Below are 17,098 nucleotides of genomic sequence, written 5' to 3'. Positions count from 1 at the left end.
TGAACCCTCTTTTGTGAATAAAATATTTTATTTACAATTAGGATTAGGATGTCGTGTAACAGCACTCAATGACTTACAATCGTTCTGTAATTCGCGAGAAGTGTAGGAAATTGTAAAAAAGGGTAGGGATACAATTTTATTCGTCACTCCCTTCTCGAGGTCTAATTAGCTCACCCTGCTAACGGAGACGAACGGAATGTCGATGTAGCGCGAGATCGGTCTGCACCACGTGTTGCAGCCGCTGCGTGTATTCCAGTAGTACACGCGGTTAGGATCGCTCTTAGATTGGCATTCAATCCAGCCGTAGTTTTCCTCGAATTTGCCAAATTCGTGTACGCGGCACGGCACATTGTTGTCGTCGTTGCTGCTGTTCTCGCTAGCGCCATCGTCGCTGACACCGTATTCGTCGTCATCGCTGTCGGAATCGGTGATAGACGCGGCGGAACACATACCGACGCCACGAACTAATTAATCTGCGGTACTGTGCGGCGAGACGTTGCGAGTTTAGAGCCAAGCGTCGCGTCGGCACGAAACAAGATACGCCCGGGCGAGCGCAGGTCGCGGGCATCAACGCCCCCAAACATACGCACCAATAATCGACAATCATCTGAAGCCCGTGTCACACGTATTGCAGATGACGAATCGGATTGAGATTGAGGGTCGCGGATCGCATTTCAGCCAATCAGACGAGACAGCCTCGTATCCGATTGGTTGAATTGCGATCCGCGATACGTAATGCGACACGGGCTTTAAGTTAGCGCCACCACCGCTCTATGCGCGATTCGCCATTCGCAGTGATTCGCTAGCCAAGCGGTTTTTTGAAGAAAACAGCGGTGTTCTGACTAATATTGAAACTTGGCTACTTGTAGACTTACAATGCAAGTCCTGTAATGACTGGTAAAGATTAAAAAGTGTCCAAGTTAACACGAACGAAACGACAAATAACAAATTACGAATGATGAGCTGCGAATCACGAATCATGAATCGCGCATTACGAATGGCGTCGTAGTGTGGCGCCAGCTTTATTCGCAGTCCCACGATAACGGCAGCAATTTAACGCAGTCTGCATGAACGCAATGGGTATCGGACTGCGCGTTGATTGGAACAAAACGGATTACCATTATCTGACTAATCTTTGACTCGTGATTCTGAATCTCCAACGCGGAGTCTGATATAAAATCTGATATAGTAGACTCGAATCAAACTCCGATCAACATTCATTCGGTATGGACTCGGCTTTTAAAAGTGAGTAGCTATATAGATAACACTATTAATAGCACACAATCGAAATTTGAAGCAAGTACATAGAAAATCCATTTACCGATGAACGTCCCCAGCGAGAAATTACTTAGACACCGTCAAATTGATGTCGAATCGACATCGGTTCAACGAATCATTTCTCACTGACAATGTGTCCTTAATAACGCCAGTTTTACGTTGCCATCCGTGCTCGCGTTTTCCATAATCGTCATTCTTGAAGAACCTTACAGCGCTTTGTGAGCCTATAAAACAGGTCAGGAGGACCGACTGACCGAGAACCGACCGCTAAGCTTTTTTATCCATCTTTTTTCCGGAAGGAACGTCGGGAGAATACGTAATGCAATATGGTCGGCGCGCATCCCGATGCACGGCTTATTATTCGCAAACCGTGCGTGCATAGTTTTTATTATTCGCGACGTACCTCGAGAACGCTCCCGCGGTCCCACCGAGTTCTGGTTCCCGCCTTGTTTCACATCGTCCTTCTCCTTTTTTTTCTACGACAGCCGCTTTTCCCTGAAATTCTTAATCCTGGTTTAGAATATGCAACGAAGGCGCATCAGCTTGACCAGCTGCTACGTGGTTATTCGATACGCGCGGTGTTTCGCCATGCATTCTTTATCTGTAGAGACTTTTAGGCAACTTAATTATCTCTATTTTTATCCTTGCATATCGCGTTATATTCTCTTATGAAATGAGACTTTAAATCTTGGACGCACGATTTCCTAATGAATTTTGCAAAAATTCAATGATAGAAAGATTATTTTCATCATTTTGTATCAAATATTGTCGAGAAATTGTCTTAAGATTTTTCCAAAAGCTATTCATAAATTTTTTTTAATAGAAAATATACGATGGGAAAAATTTGGATTAAAAATAATAAATACTGCAAGATCTTGAAAATCCCTCTCGTATTTCCATACGAATTTAAATGCCTCCCAGAATTTTCACGTGAATGAAACGTAAAAATAAAAATTAAAACAATCGAATTTATTATTTATTGAATTATTCTCGGTGTTTGCCGATGCACAGTGTGGTCTTCCGCAACCACCTACTACACGTGATAGAAAATCCTTGACAGCTTCGCGCGGTGATTTCGCTCGGACTGGTAAAGGTCGAGTCTCATGATTTATGAACATCACAAAACTGTTCCGTTTTTTGCGTCATTATTAGGCGTCTGCACACGGCATTCTTGAAAGTATCAGAATACCAAGAAAAATCTATTGACCTTTCCCTTCTGCCTGACAAAACATCCATTCGTGATTTTTTTACGGGAGATCCCTGTCGTAAACTTAAAAAATTTCTTCCTATTGTAGAATTGGTGCAATGTAAAATTTTTAGACTCATAGCATTTGGGATAGATTTTTTGCAGATGTAAAATTTATTTGATTTTATTTGATCTTCTTTCGGTAACTTGGAAAAAATTTTAACCGTATCTAACATCGGACAATTTCTTCGCCCTCAAATTGCGCACGCTTCTCGTTGTAATTGCGGAAAATTAAGTGAGAAAGCGGTGCAAAGAGCAAATTCGTTCAAACTCGGGAAAGCTCACTGGGTTGCCGCAAGAACGTCACAAAAAAATAGGATAGGCGGTTAGTTCTAACGTGAAAGGTCCTGTAACTTGAGAATTTCTCGGATCTTTGATCGCACACAGGGCGGGGGAGTTCTCCTTTTATCCGTGGATCCGCTTTGGATCGTGTGCGGCTGTGCGGATATGGAGTTTCCTCATTCTTCTCTGCTCTTTTACCGAACGGTCATATTCGTGTGCCTCCAGTTTTATGACCGCACCAAGTTCCGAGGACAGTGCCTTGATGTCTATTTTTAGACATCAAGGCAATATAATGAACGATCGAGTAAAATCGAGCGATCACTTCGTTCCGTTATAATATGCAATGCGGGTGTCACTGAGGTATGAAAGAAATTGGAACAAGGAATCTTGTGACAAAATCGTTCGACTGAAGAGCACGAGAGAAAGTCTCGCTGTAGAACGGATCACCGTTCGTCAAAGTATCTTACGCTAAAAATATATGTTTACATACAAATATATTTTTCGCTACGATTGAAACAAAAATATATTTAATTACATTTATAGTTTGCAGGGAACGCGTACTGTTTATTACTTTTCATGTGAAATTTTCATAAAATATTTTTACAAAAATTTGTTACAATATATCAGATCAGTGCGAAAATGTTAAAGTAAATGAAATACTTTTTACATACATACATTGAGAAGAAAAGAGTTGTTGAAATGACTACGTTTAGTTGGCAGTATTTCTTTAGTTCAAATATGTTTTTACATTAGACATACAGTCATTTAACGAAACGTATTTTGTTGAATATTTTTGTGAATTGATAATTATTTGCTTGGCAGCTCATGATTGCCGCAAATAGTTGAAATATTTCTGGATTTAACTTCTTTTTTCTCAGTGTATAACTTTGATATGTTATACAATGAAAAAGCTCGATATACACGTTCTATGTTACTGATATTGCAAAAATATACATGAAATTTCAAGCAGTAAGCGTTCTCTCTAAGTTATCTTCAATAAAGACAACGCAATAGGTTCCATTTTCGTATTCGCGAGGTAAACGCGGCTCTTTCTATTCTCCGCCCGCGATAAGGAGCGAGTAGGAAGTGCCGGATACGATAAGAGATACCATCGCAGTAATCTTCGACTACGAATGCGCGCAAAAATCCTTGCCCCCTTCCCTCACAAGAGAGGGTTGCCTCTTCTCCGCGATCGTTCACGCCTGAGTTGTCCCTTCGTCGCGCTATCGCCTCCTCGCTTCGCCTGCGTTCGTGGAATCCGTCGTAAGGAAATGTAAAAGGAAATGTAAAAGACCAATCGCGGAGAATTTGTAGTTTAAAAGGATCTACGTACGCGCGCGCGGTCGAGCGAACACGGCGACGACGACGACGACGACGACCACGACGGCGATGACGGAAGGGAGGAAGGAGAGGAAAAACGAGGCGCTAAGAAATGCAAGAGGAGGAGAAAGATGACGAGAACTATCGAAGTGAGGTTCGCGCGCCGGTGGTGACGGTGGCGAACGATGATGATGGTGGTGGCGGTGATGGTAGTGGTGGTTTGGACCGTTAGTTGGCCCCGGCGGGAGCGTTGTCCGGGCACACTGCGCGTTACTATTCCCCGTCTCCCTCGCCGTCCCTCCCCCTTCTTCTCCTCCGCCGTATCTCTTTTCTTACACGACGTGCTCTCCCTTTCTCTGTCTATTCTCTCTTTCTCTTTTCCCTCTATCCTCTACCTCTCGGTCAAGCTTCCCGCCCGCGTTCCCGCGTTCATTCTACCGCGGACTTCCCCGTGCCCGGCGACCCTTTCCGCGGCGCACCGGTTAACCAATATGGCGCTGGTCCGGTCTCTTGCTTCCTCCGCCGCGCCGGCGAAGAAACGCGCGGCAAAAAGGCGCACCGCGAGGAATTCGCGTTTTGCGCACTTGAATCCAAGCTATTCGCCGTATTCCCCGACGCTTCATTTTATCTGAGAAATTTCGCACGTTCGAGGAAGACATCCATCCAGACTCTACGTCTACCTTCCATTGATTCGAATCAAGGAGCGTTCGTCAATCGTTGATTCTCTTCTTTCCAAACGTCCGTGTTCGCGTCAAGACATTGACGAAGTTCCATATGGGAGCTGTAAAAAATATTTAGACATAATCAACAAATTTCGATACATTTTTGTATGTCAATCATTTCTGTAGGTTTCTTGGCTTTATTTGATTACGCGGGAAGCAAATAATAATAGAATGTTACTTAATATATAAAATTATGTGAAAGAGGATTTTATGAACTCTGGTAAATACTTTTATGTGTGAGATGCTTGATTTCTAAAGAACTCAAACCATATTGTGCATAAATCGTTGAGACGCTGCAGACCATCTTTTTAGCCGTTTTAACACAATGGGCGTCTACAGAAAGAAAGGGTCGAGATTTTATTGCTCGACATTCACAGCACAGGTCTCGAAATTAGAGTCTTTGGAAAATACGAGGTCAAAAGTAATCGCCATAAAAATAAAATCTATTTTTCCGTCAGAGCGTAGCAGTAAACGGTGCGGAATGATGATTTCGCTTATGGTACTGTGATGCATCTGGAATGCATTTGTTAAAATTTAGACCATCCCACTGAAATTCTCTTTACACGAAAATTCGAATATTATTACGTACAATCTTTACCTAGTTTACTTTTCAATTTTTAGTGAATTTATTAACAAAATCAGCAACTGATTACAAATATTTTCGTCACTGTTAACGCTCACGATTATTGTTAAAAAAATGTTTTTTTAATAGTAAGAGAGCAATTATCGTCACAGTCTTCTATACCAAGCGTCGAAGTCTTCTCCTCAATATCCTAGCTCGCGCGACACTTTTGCGTACCTGAGGATACTAGCGAAGAGATAAACATGATTGGGGCACTAACTGCGACGAACGTAGTTTCACCAGAAACGCGATATAACGTGCGGCTATCGATCGAATGTTCATTTCGAGACTGTCGACGAAACGACATTGTTAAACGAACTGAGTGCCGACTTGATCGCTGGGCCAGTGGGTCCCCTCGTCTGCTTCTCCAGGATAACAGTTCACGGGTGTACCGTTCGCGCTAACGTTATCCGCGCCGTTTTAATATCGTATCTCCAACTTCGTCATGATGATCGAAAGTAAGAAAGTGAATACCTGGGTGGGTGAACGCGGTCAGGTTACACATACACGAAAACAATCGGGTTCAGAGGTGTCCTAAACGCGCCGTACGACTAAATATCTCGCAACACTATAGACGTAGCGCACGAACAATCGTGTAAAATGCAGTGGATAAACAATTGAATTTTGCATTTTTCTATTAATATATATTAAAATTTACGGAGAACTGGAAAGACGATCCGTTCCATTGACATTTGTTGCGCGTGTAATAATTCGCTGAAAACTTTTTTCCACGTCTTCCGTCAGAAATTCAGGATTATCTTCATGTATATAATCTTGTGCGTATAATTTTATAGACATACGTTCGTAATGATGACAAATTATCGTACAAGGAATACAACGAAAAGATTTTACGCTACTAATGAATGCATTAAACTGTTAGACCGACCGATCAGATAACGATCGCAGAAAAGCGCTACGCGGAATAATCTCCTGCGCGGCTCGCTCGTGCGTTGAACCTTGCGATGTGGCCTTGTTAAAGAAACAGCTAACGGGGACAGCTACGACACTAGAGATCGCGATGCCGATATAACGATCCAATTCAAATGTACGCCGCGCCCTTGACACGTGCGCAAATAGCAAATGGTGACAGCTCCAGCCGAGTTTCGATCGCAATTGGATAAATACATCGCGAAATAAGGCGGACTAGTTGTTACCTTGACTCTTCACGCGCCCATCTCGTCCAATACGAGATACCTCTGATCTAGGATTCAGGTTTCAGACTTTCCTTAAACGCCTTCAACGATCGAGCTTTTAAAGAAAACTTTCGCATGCGTAGCGAGACGAGAAACGATTTTGCGGGCGACCTTTTCCGCATTGTAAAACTTGATTACGGCTGAACTAGACACAGAAACTAGACACAAGGCTCGGCCGCGAGACAAAATACAAATTAAAATAATTGAATGCATTTCTATCTAGAGACCACGTATTAAAGCATAGAAAAAAGCTGCTATAATAATATGTGTCCCAAAAGAATTTGAAGTATTTTAAAGAAAGCGACTAGGGTGGGCGTATCGTTCCAAAGAATAAGGGCCTGAGCAGAATGGCTGTCTTGTACTATTAAAACATAAGATAGTTATTGTGCATTACCTTAAGACAAAGGCTTAAAACATAAAACATTGTCTTAAGACGTATAAGAGTATAAGAGTATATAAGAGTATAAGACAACCATTCTGCTCAGGCCCTAATTTAGCGGGAAGCTACTTCAGTAGCATGTAAATAGCCAAAGGGTTAATGGAACATTTATTTGTTCACTGTCCGGTTGGACCATCTATAACTTCCGACTTAATCGTCACTTCTACTACTAGGTATACTATCGTGAAAAACCAGAGGCGATTTCCCGCTCGGCCAGAGATCACGCCGGTCGTCACACCTGTTACAATAGATTTGAACGCACGCGGCCTGACGATCTCGTAAACGGTAGTCGGCCTTACGAAGGTGGCAGGTTGCCCGTTAGCCGGGTGATACACAAGCTCGGCAAAAGCGCCGGGAGGCGCATCTTCTCGCGCCGACGAAAGTAGGATCGCACTCGATTTTCACTCTCCGTGTTTTCGATTACATAAGTAGCCGCTGAACGCGAAGACGCGGCTTACGGTTTAATAAAACAGTTATGTTCGCGCTTACGCGCGCCGTGTACTTGGGCTCCTCCTTCGGGACGTGCCGTCTTATCGGCGAGCGGATTAATACGTCGAGCGACGTGGCGATCGGCATTACGACGCTTTCTCATTAACGTCTCGTTGATTTAATAAGACCTGTTAACAAGACAGCTGCATTCGATAAGTTACGCGCCCCGGCGACATAACGAGCCGAGGAATACAAGATTAAATAAATTAAAGATTACAAATCAAAAGGATGACAAAAGCTCAAGGGGAGAATCGAATCGCGGTAATTAATGTGCGTAAAGTATATAGGGGAGAGTTCTGGATCAGGGGGATCTGAGGGGGACGGACGGTTCTAACCATAGACATAATGTATCTGGACCGAGCATTGAGCAGTGAGGATAGAGTTTGTCCTTTTCTACGTAAACCTAAATCCCCACTACTCAAATAAAGGCATGTCTATGGTCCTAAAGGCCTTCACACATAAAATTCCGTAAGGACGTAAAACGTAAGCGTAAGAAAATCAACAGATTGGATTTGCTACTGCTTGCGTTATTGCCTTACGTTCTCGACAGTGAGATTGGTCGATAACTCTGTGGGAAAAGGTGTGATGTCACGTGGTCTTAACCCTGCAGGAGGGGGAAGGCGGATCTAACCCTGTGGGTGATGTGACGCAGGGTAGGACCCTCCGCCCCCCTCCCGCAGAGTAAGAACCGTCCGTCCCCTTCAGAGAGGGGGGATCCAGAACTCCCCTATATACCCCACTAACGTGCGATTTGTCTCGCGTCATATTCAAAGCATGCGTTATCTATAAAAAAAGATGATAAGCGGGATATCAACTAGATTTTCATGTCATCGATTGAAATCTGGACGGTATATACAGCAAGTATTGAAGATAGAACAAAATGGCGCGCTCATTTTTCTCGTTCGTATGAGGATGTAACTTGTCTCCTGCGAAAGCTTCAGGGACCATAACTGAGGTCTCACTAAACCGTGGACACTTTCGCTCATCATGTCCTTGGGAAGGTCGAACGCATCTGCTGATCCGGGGGATTACCTTACACTCCTTACAGTATGCGTAACGCGCGGTGCGACACGATACGTTCCGTTAGAATGATCCTACTGACTCGATTCGCCGGCGCTGGATCAACAAGTGCAACCAGCTCAAGCGAGCCGCGATTAACGTTACGAGTCAGAGAATAAGAGAAAGATAGAGAGAGCTTTAATTAACGAAACTAATTATGATTTGATAACTACCTTACAGAGCGTAATTGAAGAAAATAATCGGATGTGAAAGACTAGCCGTCTTTAAAATTGATACTTTTGATAGATGAAGATCGAAATGTGACAAAACTAAGCGGAGAGAAGAATCTCTCCATTCCTACAAATATGGAGATGGCTAGGAAATAACTTTTCAATTTTGTGGCAATGCAAATGGAGGGATGTTTTATTTAACTCTGCCATTCCTTTCGAATCTAGTCGACCTACTTTCATATTTTAAATGTGATATATTCGCAAGAATCTTAATATATTTAAATTTCATACTTGACTGTCAGACTGATCTTCGCACGATGCGGAGAAGAACAAATATGATTAAAATAATATTTAAATATAAACATCTAAATCCGTTTACATTTTAATATTATTTTAATCGTATTTGTTCTTCTCTGTAACCGTGAGATTCCTATCGCCTATCGAGTATCATCGAAAGATACACCTCAGGTACCTTCCTTCTCGGTTGGCTGCCTCTGCCGATGTAATTCTTCCGCACTTTACGATTACCGTAAAAAAAACGCCCTTTTCGAGAACCAATTATCTAGGAAAGTGAACAAAGACGTCGGAAGCTGACATTCTTTTTTCGGAACGGAAAGAGGTTGCCTCGCCCAAGTAGGCGTGATGCTTCGGCTTTTCAACATGAAAGGATCGCTGGGATTCCTTCTGTGAACATGAGTCGTTTGCCGTGCAAACACTCGACTCATGCACCCTGTACTCACACATACACGTATACATGACACGGCCCACCTAACATGCCTGTCCTATCCGTGAGCGTCTAACGGTGTCCGGGTTGGAACATTCGGCTATTAGCTAACCTCGGCTTGCGCAATTACGGTTGCGCAACGCGGTAACATAATCCGTAAAAGTGTTACAGCAACGGAATAAATGGCTCCCGTCTCCTCGCCCTGCCCTCTCGCTCCGCTGCTCCTCCTTCACCATTATGATTCCTTTTTCGGTCTTTCTCCATCCCGTCGTTCTCTCTGCCGTCGTCGGGGCGCGACCGAAGAGCGAGACGGAAAAAGACGGATTACTCTCAAACTCTCACTACAGCCTTGACCCACTGAACCCCGGCTATCGCGAGTCTCGATCTCACCGAATCTTTTTCTTTCGCGAGACGATGAATCGCCAAGTTGGATTTTGTGAGGCGCCGACCGCGATCGTTAGACGAACTTTGAGAATCGACAGCCAACGAATTTGCGAGATAAGCGTCGATTGTGTTCGAAGGAGAAAACTCGCTAATCGTGAGTTTCGTCGAAACTCCATATAATATTGTACATAATATTCTCCTTTTCTCTCACTTAATATTGTTACATATTTATGTGCGTGCATACATATGTGTGACAGGTTCAATTTATTTCTTAATTGACTTCGTCTACCTCTCCGCATCGTGACGAAACTCGCTACGAAGCTGTGAGACTCGGTGAAAATTGTATTACCGATATTATCTAACGATGGAAAGTAGCGCAAGGCCGCTTTCTTCTTACTCAACCGACTATTACACCTGAACACTGTAACACGCCGGCGAGCTCTTTCTCTTTTCGAACCGTCGTCCGTCCGCGGAAGCGAGAAATGAATGCGGTCGTCAAAGAATCGTCCCTCCCGAGGAAAAGAAACGCGCGGAAAAGTGCTTTTCACTCTCGAACGTCTTTCCAAAGCTGCGGATCCATCTTTTAGAAAACTTGTCGCGCCTCCGTATCCCACATCGGTTCTTGGGGCAAGGGGAAGCTAACGTTTTCATCTGTATTAAAAATAGATCTCGCTTTATACATACATCTACATGCGACTGTCGTATTAAAAATGTTCAAGTAAGTCGAACCGGCTTTTCCTTTCCACGAATTACAAAACAAGACTGGTAATTGCCACGCGCAGTTGTTTCTCAGCATTTCATATTCCGCTACTCGTCTTATTGCGAACTCGAATAAAAATTAAATCATACACGCGCGGTCTTAACGATCCAATTAATTATTAATGCGCAGTAGCGAGAGAAATAATATGTTGTTACGACCGCTTGCACTAGCCGCTTATATTAAACTTTTATAAACGCACTTACATTAAATTCTCCAATTAGCCACGCGAACTCTGTAAAAAAAAACAACACAAATTCTTTCTTTTTCTTACGGCTATCAGATTGTCAGGTTTAAACTTGTTACAGGTTTTATCGCGAATATCGAATAATACGTTGCATTAATTCTGATTTCGGGGGGGAAAAAAAAGCTGAAAACGCATACGTCGGGATGCGTGATGCTTGTTATTACACGTGTCTCGTCCGTGGTAACGGGATAAGGAACCAAACCGACCGGCCTACTTACGCACGGACGTTCACGTACATTGAGCCGAGTCCGTCCCAAGAACCGCCTTAAGATCCAAGACGCGCATGAACGATACGCACGTAATCCCGACGATTTATAGCCGAAATTCCAAACAACTACGGTACCGCAGACTATTCGCGACGTCGGAGCCGCTCTATCACGGTTTATAAAAGTATATTTTAAAATATTAAATAAATTTTAATAATTTATCTCTTCTTGCACGGATGTGCAAGATGCCGACGTAGTTGAATAGAAATAAAAATTCTTGTTACGCTACTTGTAACGATAAATTATTTATAATTATTTGTCATAACAAGGATTATGGGTATTTTGTAAAACAAAACTGTATATGGCGTATATCGATGAGAATTTTCCTCTTCGATTAAATTTAGGTAAATTAATATTTATTATTGCAATAGGAAAAGTATAATATGCGAAATAAACAGGGGGAGCAACGTATTAGCTAGACTCTTTCGATTAGAAATGATGTTGCAAATCGTTTCAAAATGGTGCTTAGTTACTCGACGCGAATCGCTTCTTCAAGATTCGTCCGGCGAACATCCAGACCAGCCGACAGGTACGCGAAGGAATTTCGCAATTTGCTGAAGCGGCAACGTAGCGGCTAACAAGAGCGAAGTTACGACGCTCGCTGGCTCGTTGAAAACCAATTTTAGCTTGTCGCGAAACCGCAGTTAGAAGCAAAAGGAGACAACCGTCGATTCCCTTCGATATTTTATAGCGTGGCCGACATTTTCGCGGGTGTCATATCTGTCCGATCTCTCGATTCTTTTCTTGCACCTCAGTCGTAAATGCCTCGTATTATTTTTACTCGAAATTGCTACAAGACTCATAGCAGATTTATGATATGTCTTTTATACAGCGAGTTATGGCGCGACTTTTTTGCTATTGGATATTAACATATCCTACAGAAGTAATATACAGAGAGAATCTACGTTTTCATCTACTTAATTTTTCAGAGGTGACAATTCCGTATAAATAGATAAATTTTCAGTCAATAGTTTACTTAATATCAAACAACGAGATGTTAAAGGAGACAATTATCTTCTTCTTATCTGATGCATAATGTCTTTCAGAAGTTAACAGATATTTTAATTTTATTCTTCGAATCTCAAGCTTGTTGAAATTCAAACAACTCTTCGATTTCGTCGATCTCCACACAGATTTGCCCAGTAATTTTGATCGCCCTGCCTTTCGTGCAATAGCACATTCTCTGTCGCGACCTCGCTCCTGTTTCGAACGAAGGTTCGTCGACTTCGACATTGAATTTTGGTGCCCGGCAGGTTTTCGTTTCGTAACACCGTCACGTGATTTCACCGGGTGTTTCGTGATATTGGCCGCATGTATACACGCGCATACGTGGGCTGACTAAACACCTCATATACTCCTAGCCTCTCCTCGCCTACCCATGCATTCGAATCTCCTATTACGCCTTCGGTTTCTCTATATATAGCGTAATCGAGTGTACCTCGTAATCTTCCCTTCTACGTATCCACGATATTACGCGCATCGAAAGTAAAAGATTTGTCCAGCGCAAAAATTCGATTGGCGCAATAAATATTTTATTATCATATCTTATAATATTATATGGTGATATATTTGAATTATCACGTCGTACATCATATTGTTTATTCCGACAGCGGAACAAGAAAGAGAGACATATATATCCTATTAAATTATTATTTCGTAACATTAATAACTGACAAGGTGTACGTGCCTAGTTCAGCGGATTATTCTTATAAATGGCGCGTAATTTCTCATGGATTAAATCAACAGGATGTCCGTGAGAATTCGTTATTAAAGCTACGTGAAATACCGGAATATAATCATCCTCCGAACATTTTCACGAGCTCGTCGGACACACTAAAATGAAATTCGCAAGGTCGCCGTATTCGATTCTCGTTTCGTTACCTCGCGATCGTTTTATACGAATCTACCAACGAAAGAGATATCGCACGGATTTCTCAGCGAGCGCGAGCGTGCATGGAACGCTCGAGACCTTCACCGTGGAGATCTTGAACCATAGCCGGCGCACCGAGACAGAGACCGGTACCAAGATGGCGGCCATGGCCGAGGAACGGACGAGCTGCAGCGTTGGCGATTGTGTAATGGCGGCCCGAGCCGGGATCTCGCGGGGCCCCACGAGAGAGGTGAACGTCCTGCGAGACTCGCACCCCCCTCGCGTTCCTCCCGCGGCTTGGTCCCACTCCTTTCGCCTCTCCCGCCCCCTGCCCTGCGGGACCCCTCTTTTTCCTACCTCTTCACTCTTTTTCTCTCGCGGGCTCGTCTTTATCCTCGCTACCATGGGGACGACGAATGCCAACCGCGCTAGCGAAGGCTACGAAGCTCGTCGAAGCGAACAAGTGCGCTACCGACTGACGTGGAACCTCATTTCGGCCAGGTGTCATCGCCCTCGCGTAGGTAAACAGCGGCCACGGCGTTTCCCCGGACCTAATTCGGGGCCGCGGAATGGTATTCCGAAGATAAATGAGATGTCCCCCACGATATTGCCTTTCACAGCGATACATCATGCTCTTTTCCCTGTTACCAGCGTTACCGCTCCACAATTCTCAGCCCGCTGGAGAGAGATTTGATTTTTAATCTCTTCTGACGTTCCAGTCCTTACGAAAGAAATTAATATCCGGTATCTATAATCCGTATATCGAACGTATGGAACACGTGACGTTATACTTGAACAAAACTCAACCATTTAACACATTTGGTACAAATCGTCCTTAGGTTTCTAGATTTTTACTAATCAATTAGTATACTTTGACACGAGCGTATTTGTGTAACGTTGCTGCTAGACATAGAGGAGAGTCCCCTATTATGAGACAGACTCCTAATATGACATAGCAGAGTTTCTGCTAAAGATTTCTCCTTAATCCGGGAGAAAATCCGAGTCTGGATTTGCTGCAATTTACTTCCTCTCCCTATCGCGTTAGAGTATTCGGGCCAGCCAATTACGTCGCGATCTGTATCTTCATCTCTACAGTATTGAACGCATGGAGTCTCGTTGCGTCATCGGCTCTTACGTTAAACTGTGATTAATTTTCATCACCGACATCAACCGACGCGCACGAGTACCTGTCCTTACTGACAACTTATAATTGACATCTACACGTGTCTGACCCGAGGCCCGTAGAATACGACGCTTCTAATTACGCATTTTTCCCGCAAATGCATCTCTCGCGTTCATTTACGAAGCAAATGCAGCGTCGCGCCGGCGCTATTTTTAATTTGATTAATTCACGAACGGTGCGTATTATTTTACGCAGCGCGACACATTACGTTATGAACATTTGTCTTCGGTGTCTTTCTATTTTCCCGTCGATCGAACGAAACCCCGTTGGCGAATGATTCCGCGAAAAAAGTGACGTCCCTCGTCGCCGGCGCGACTGATGAAAAGTGACGGCTCGACCTCCGCGAAAAGTGGGCTGATACCGGGGAAAAACTCTTCGGCGAGGATGAAAAACCGGCGCGCTACAAAATGGCGCCGGTTCACGGCATGGAATCTGATATTACCTCACTACAGCCGTGGCAGTGACAGTGGGCCCTCTCTCTCTTCCGTTCCCTCCGCCTCTCCCGCGGCCCCTCTGGCCGCCGTTGTCTTCTACTCTTTCTTCTGTGCCGAGCCCTCCTTTCTCGCCTACGGCTGTACCTGTCATGTCGCCACAAGGAAACTATAAAGCGCTAATTATAGTTTCTGCATGCGGTAGCCGCTCGGAACGAAAATCTTGGAACGAGCACGCGAGCTAGGCCGTTTCGCGATGTACTCTCGTAACCGCGGTGCGATCATCGTCACGCGACGTTTAATCTTTTCCTGATCCTAAAATCGCCGAGCCCCTCACTTTCGACAACAACAAATCCGTCGTGTCCGGAATGACACAGATACTCCAAAGATCGTTAATTCTTGCAAGATGCAGTCCGATAAAAAATCTTTTCAAGGCAGCTGAAGATTGAAGGATCACATTTACGCCAACAACTTTTCTTATCTCTAACGGTGCTTGTTAGGCTCGAGCTGTCTTTCGGGCGTAATATGAAGAACGACGTCGGCGTATTCGGTATGAAAAGAATTCGAACGCTCGTCCCAGACTTGGTGACTCACAAGTGTGCCGTGCGTGAACCGCAAGCCCGATGAAATAATCGCCTCATCCATATTTAAAAGCGAGTCTTACCGCGAAAATTGTGTCATATTCCTTGCCATTACGTTGAGTCGTGCGAGACATTCGCGTTATCTCATAATAGGGGACTACTACTAGACTTGCTACCTTTGAGCTGAAAAGTGAGGCAAAAGTCCCACTTAATTTCTTACGGCTTAAGGCTTACAGCTTACTTAAAGCCAAGATTGTGGACCAGGGGTTATTGGACACAAACGTTACAAGGTGGTTCACGCTTCCTACTGGCGGGGTGGCTGCGGGAACAGCCAGGGGATTAATTCTGTATCTTACAATATAGGAAAAATGCTAAAACTGTCCCCTTAGAAAGAGACAAAGCTACTCACTTTAGCATTTTCACTATAGTGTAAGATACAGAATTAACTTCCAGAACAATAGGACAAGGTTGCAGTTATCGCCGGGGAATACGTTATATCTCGCTTCAGAACGACATTGCGCATGTTATTCGTGCAGAAAGGGGCGAGTTTCTTACACGCGGTCGTGCTTCCTTCCGGTTACGACCGGTAAAAAATCGCACGAGCAATCGAACTGAACAGACGAAAGAGTTCGGCGCCTCAAGTCAATCAAATATTATATATAGATATTTAAATTAAAATATAAAAATAGCAATAACAAAGTGAAACTGGGCCGAAATAAACCAGAAGACTTCGGCTTAAACAATGTACAACTTCTAATCATCGCCGTGCGTTTGCGGTCTGGTCGCATCTAAACGGGCCGTTTGCGGGCTTCGCGAAATAATTCCACGAGCGGGCCGGGCCCAAGGTCCCGCGGGACACGGGGAGAATGCCACGGGGACCGAGCGAGGGAACTCTCGAGGGAAAGAAACGAGATCAGAAGGTCACACCGCTGAGCCAAGCGCGCAGTTGCTCTCGGTGCTCGCCTCGTTAAGAATCGCCGGGAGGTCCCCTCGCACCCCGTTGGTACTCGCTCTTCCATAGGACGGCCCTTTCCTCGGTCCCGCTCTTTTATCTCCCTCTCTCTCTCTCTTTCTCTCGCTCGCTCGCAGCACGCGGATCCCGCGAACGCGAGCGGTGCGTTCCTCCTCGGCGCGGTAGGTGGGTGTGTAGGACATAGCGGACTCCCGCAGTCAAGGACACGTTCCGCTTGCCCACACAATCGCGTCTCGCATTCACCATCGCGTTCCGTCCCGTCCCTACCCGCCCCGACCCGACGCGTCGCGTCGCATCGCTCTGCTGCACCGGCTGGATGTGCGTGCGTATGCATGCGTGCGTACCGAGGGTCGATCTGCCCGCTTGAATTCGCGCGCGCGCGCGCGCCGGCATATCCGTTTAATATTCATTAAGGAAGGATTAAAGAAACCTTGCATGTAACAGTTAAAATTTAATTGACTCTATCGGGATTATTTTTAGCGCGATGTATAAAGCTTTAATATCGTGTATTCTAACATGACAGATATGCAGGCGACGTGAAATAACGAATTCTGTTAATAATTTGTTGAAACTCATATTGTTTCACGTTGTTTTAGATGACGCGAAGTCGAAATATACTATAAAGTATTTCTTCCTATTGTTTATCCTATTATTTATATTCATAACGTATATCTGTCAAAAAATGCCGAGCATGGTACAATTTCGTACGCATTTCTATATGAAAAATACCCAGCGGGAAATAAATAAAATAAATAAATTTCTAACCATTCGGAAATGTACCCAGCGAGAAATAACTCGTCGAATCGATATCGCCACCTTCAAATTGATGTCAAATCGACATCGTTTCGACATCGATCGACGA

General features: G+C 44.2%; 1 protein-coding gene across 1 annotated transcript in view; it reads right to left on the bottom strand.

Annotated features, from left to right (window-relative positions):
• LOC105569586 overlaps positions 1-682 on the bottom strand; it is a 3,475-nt gene extending 2,793 nt beyond the window's left edge. The window contains exon 1 of the mRNA XM_012026168.1: positions 175-682. Coding sequence (XP_011881558.1) covers positions 175-450 — 276 coding nt within the window. The 5' untranslated portion in view covers positions 451-682. The remainder of the gene's footprint in view (positions 1-174) is intronic.
• Between the last annotated feature and the right edge of the window lie 16,416 nt (positions 683-17,098).

This window comes from Vollenhovia emeryi, unplaced genomic scaffold (genome assembly GCF_000949405.1).
Source record: "Vollenhovia emeryi isolate VEMERY1.0 unplaced genomic scaffold, V.emery_V1.0 DF939123.1, whole genome shotgun sequence".
Lineage (NCBI taxonomy): Eukaryota > Metazoa > Arthropoda > Insecta > Hymenoptera > Formicidae > Vollenhovia > Vollenhovia emeryi.
This window is presented reverse-complemented; position numbering and strand designations above follow the sequence as displayed.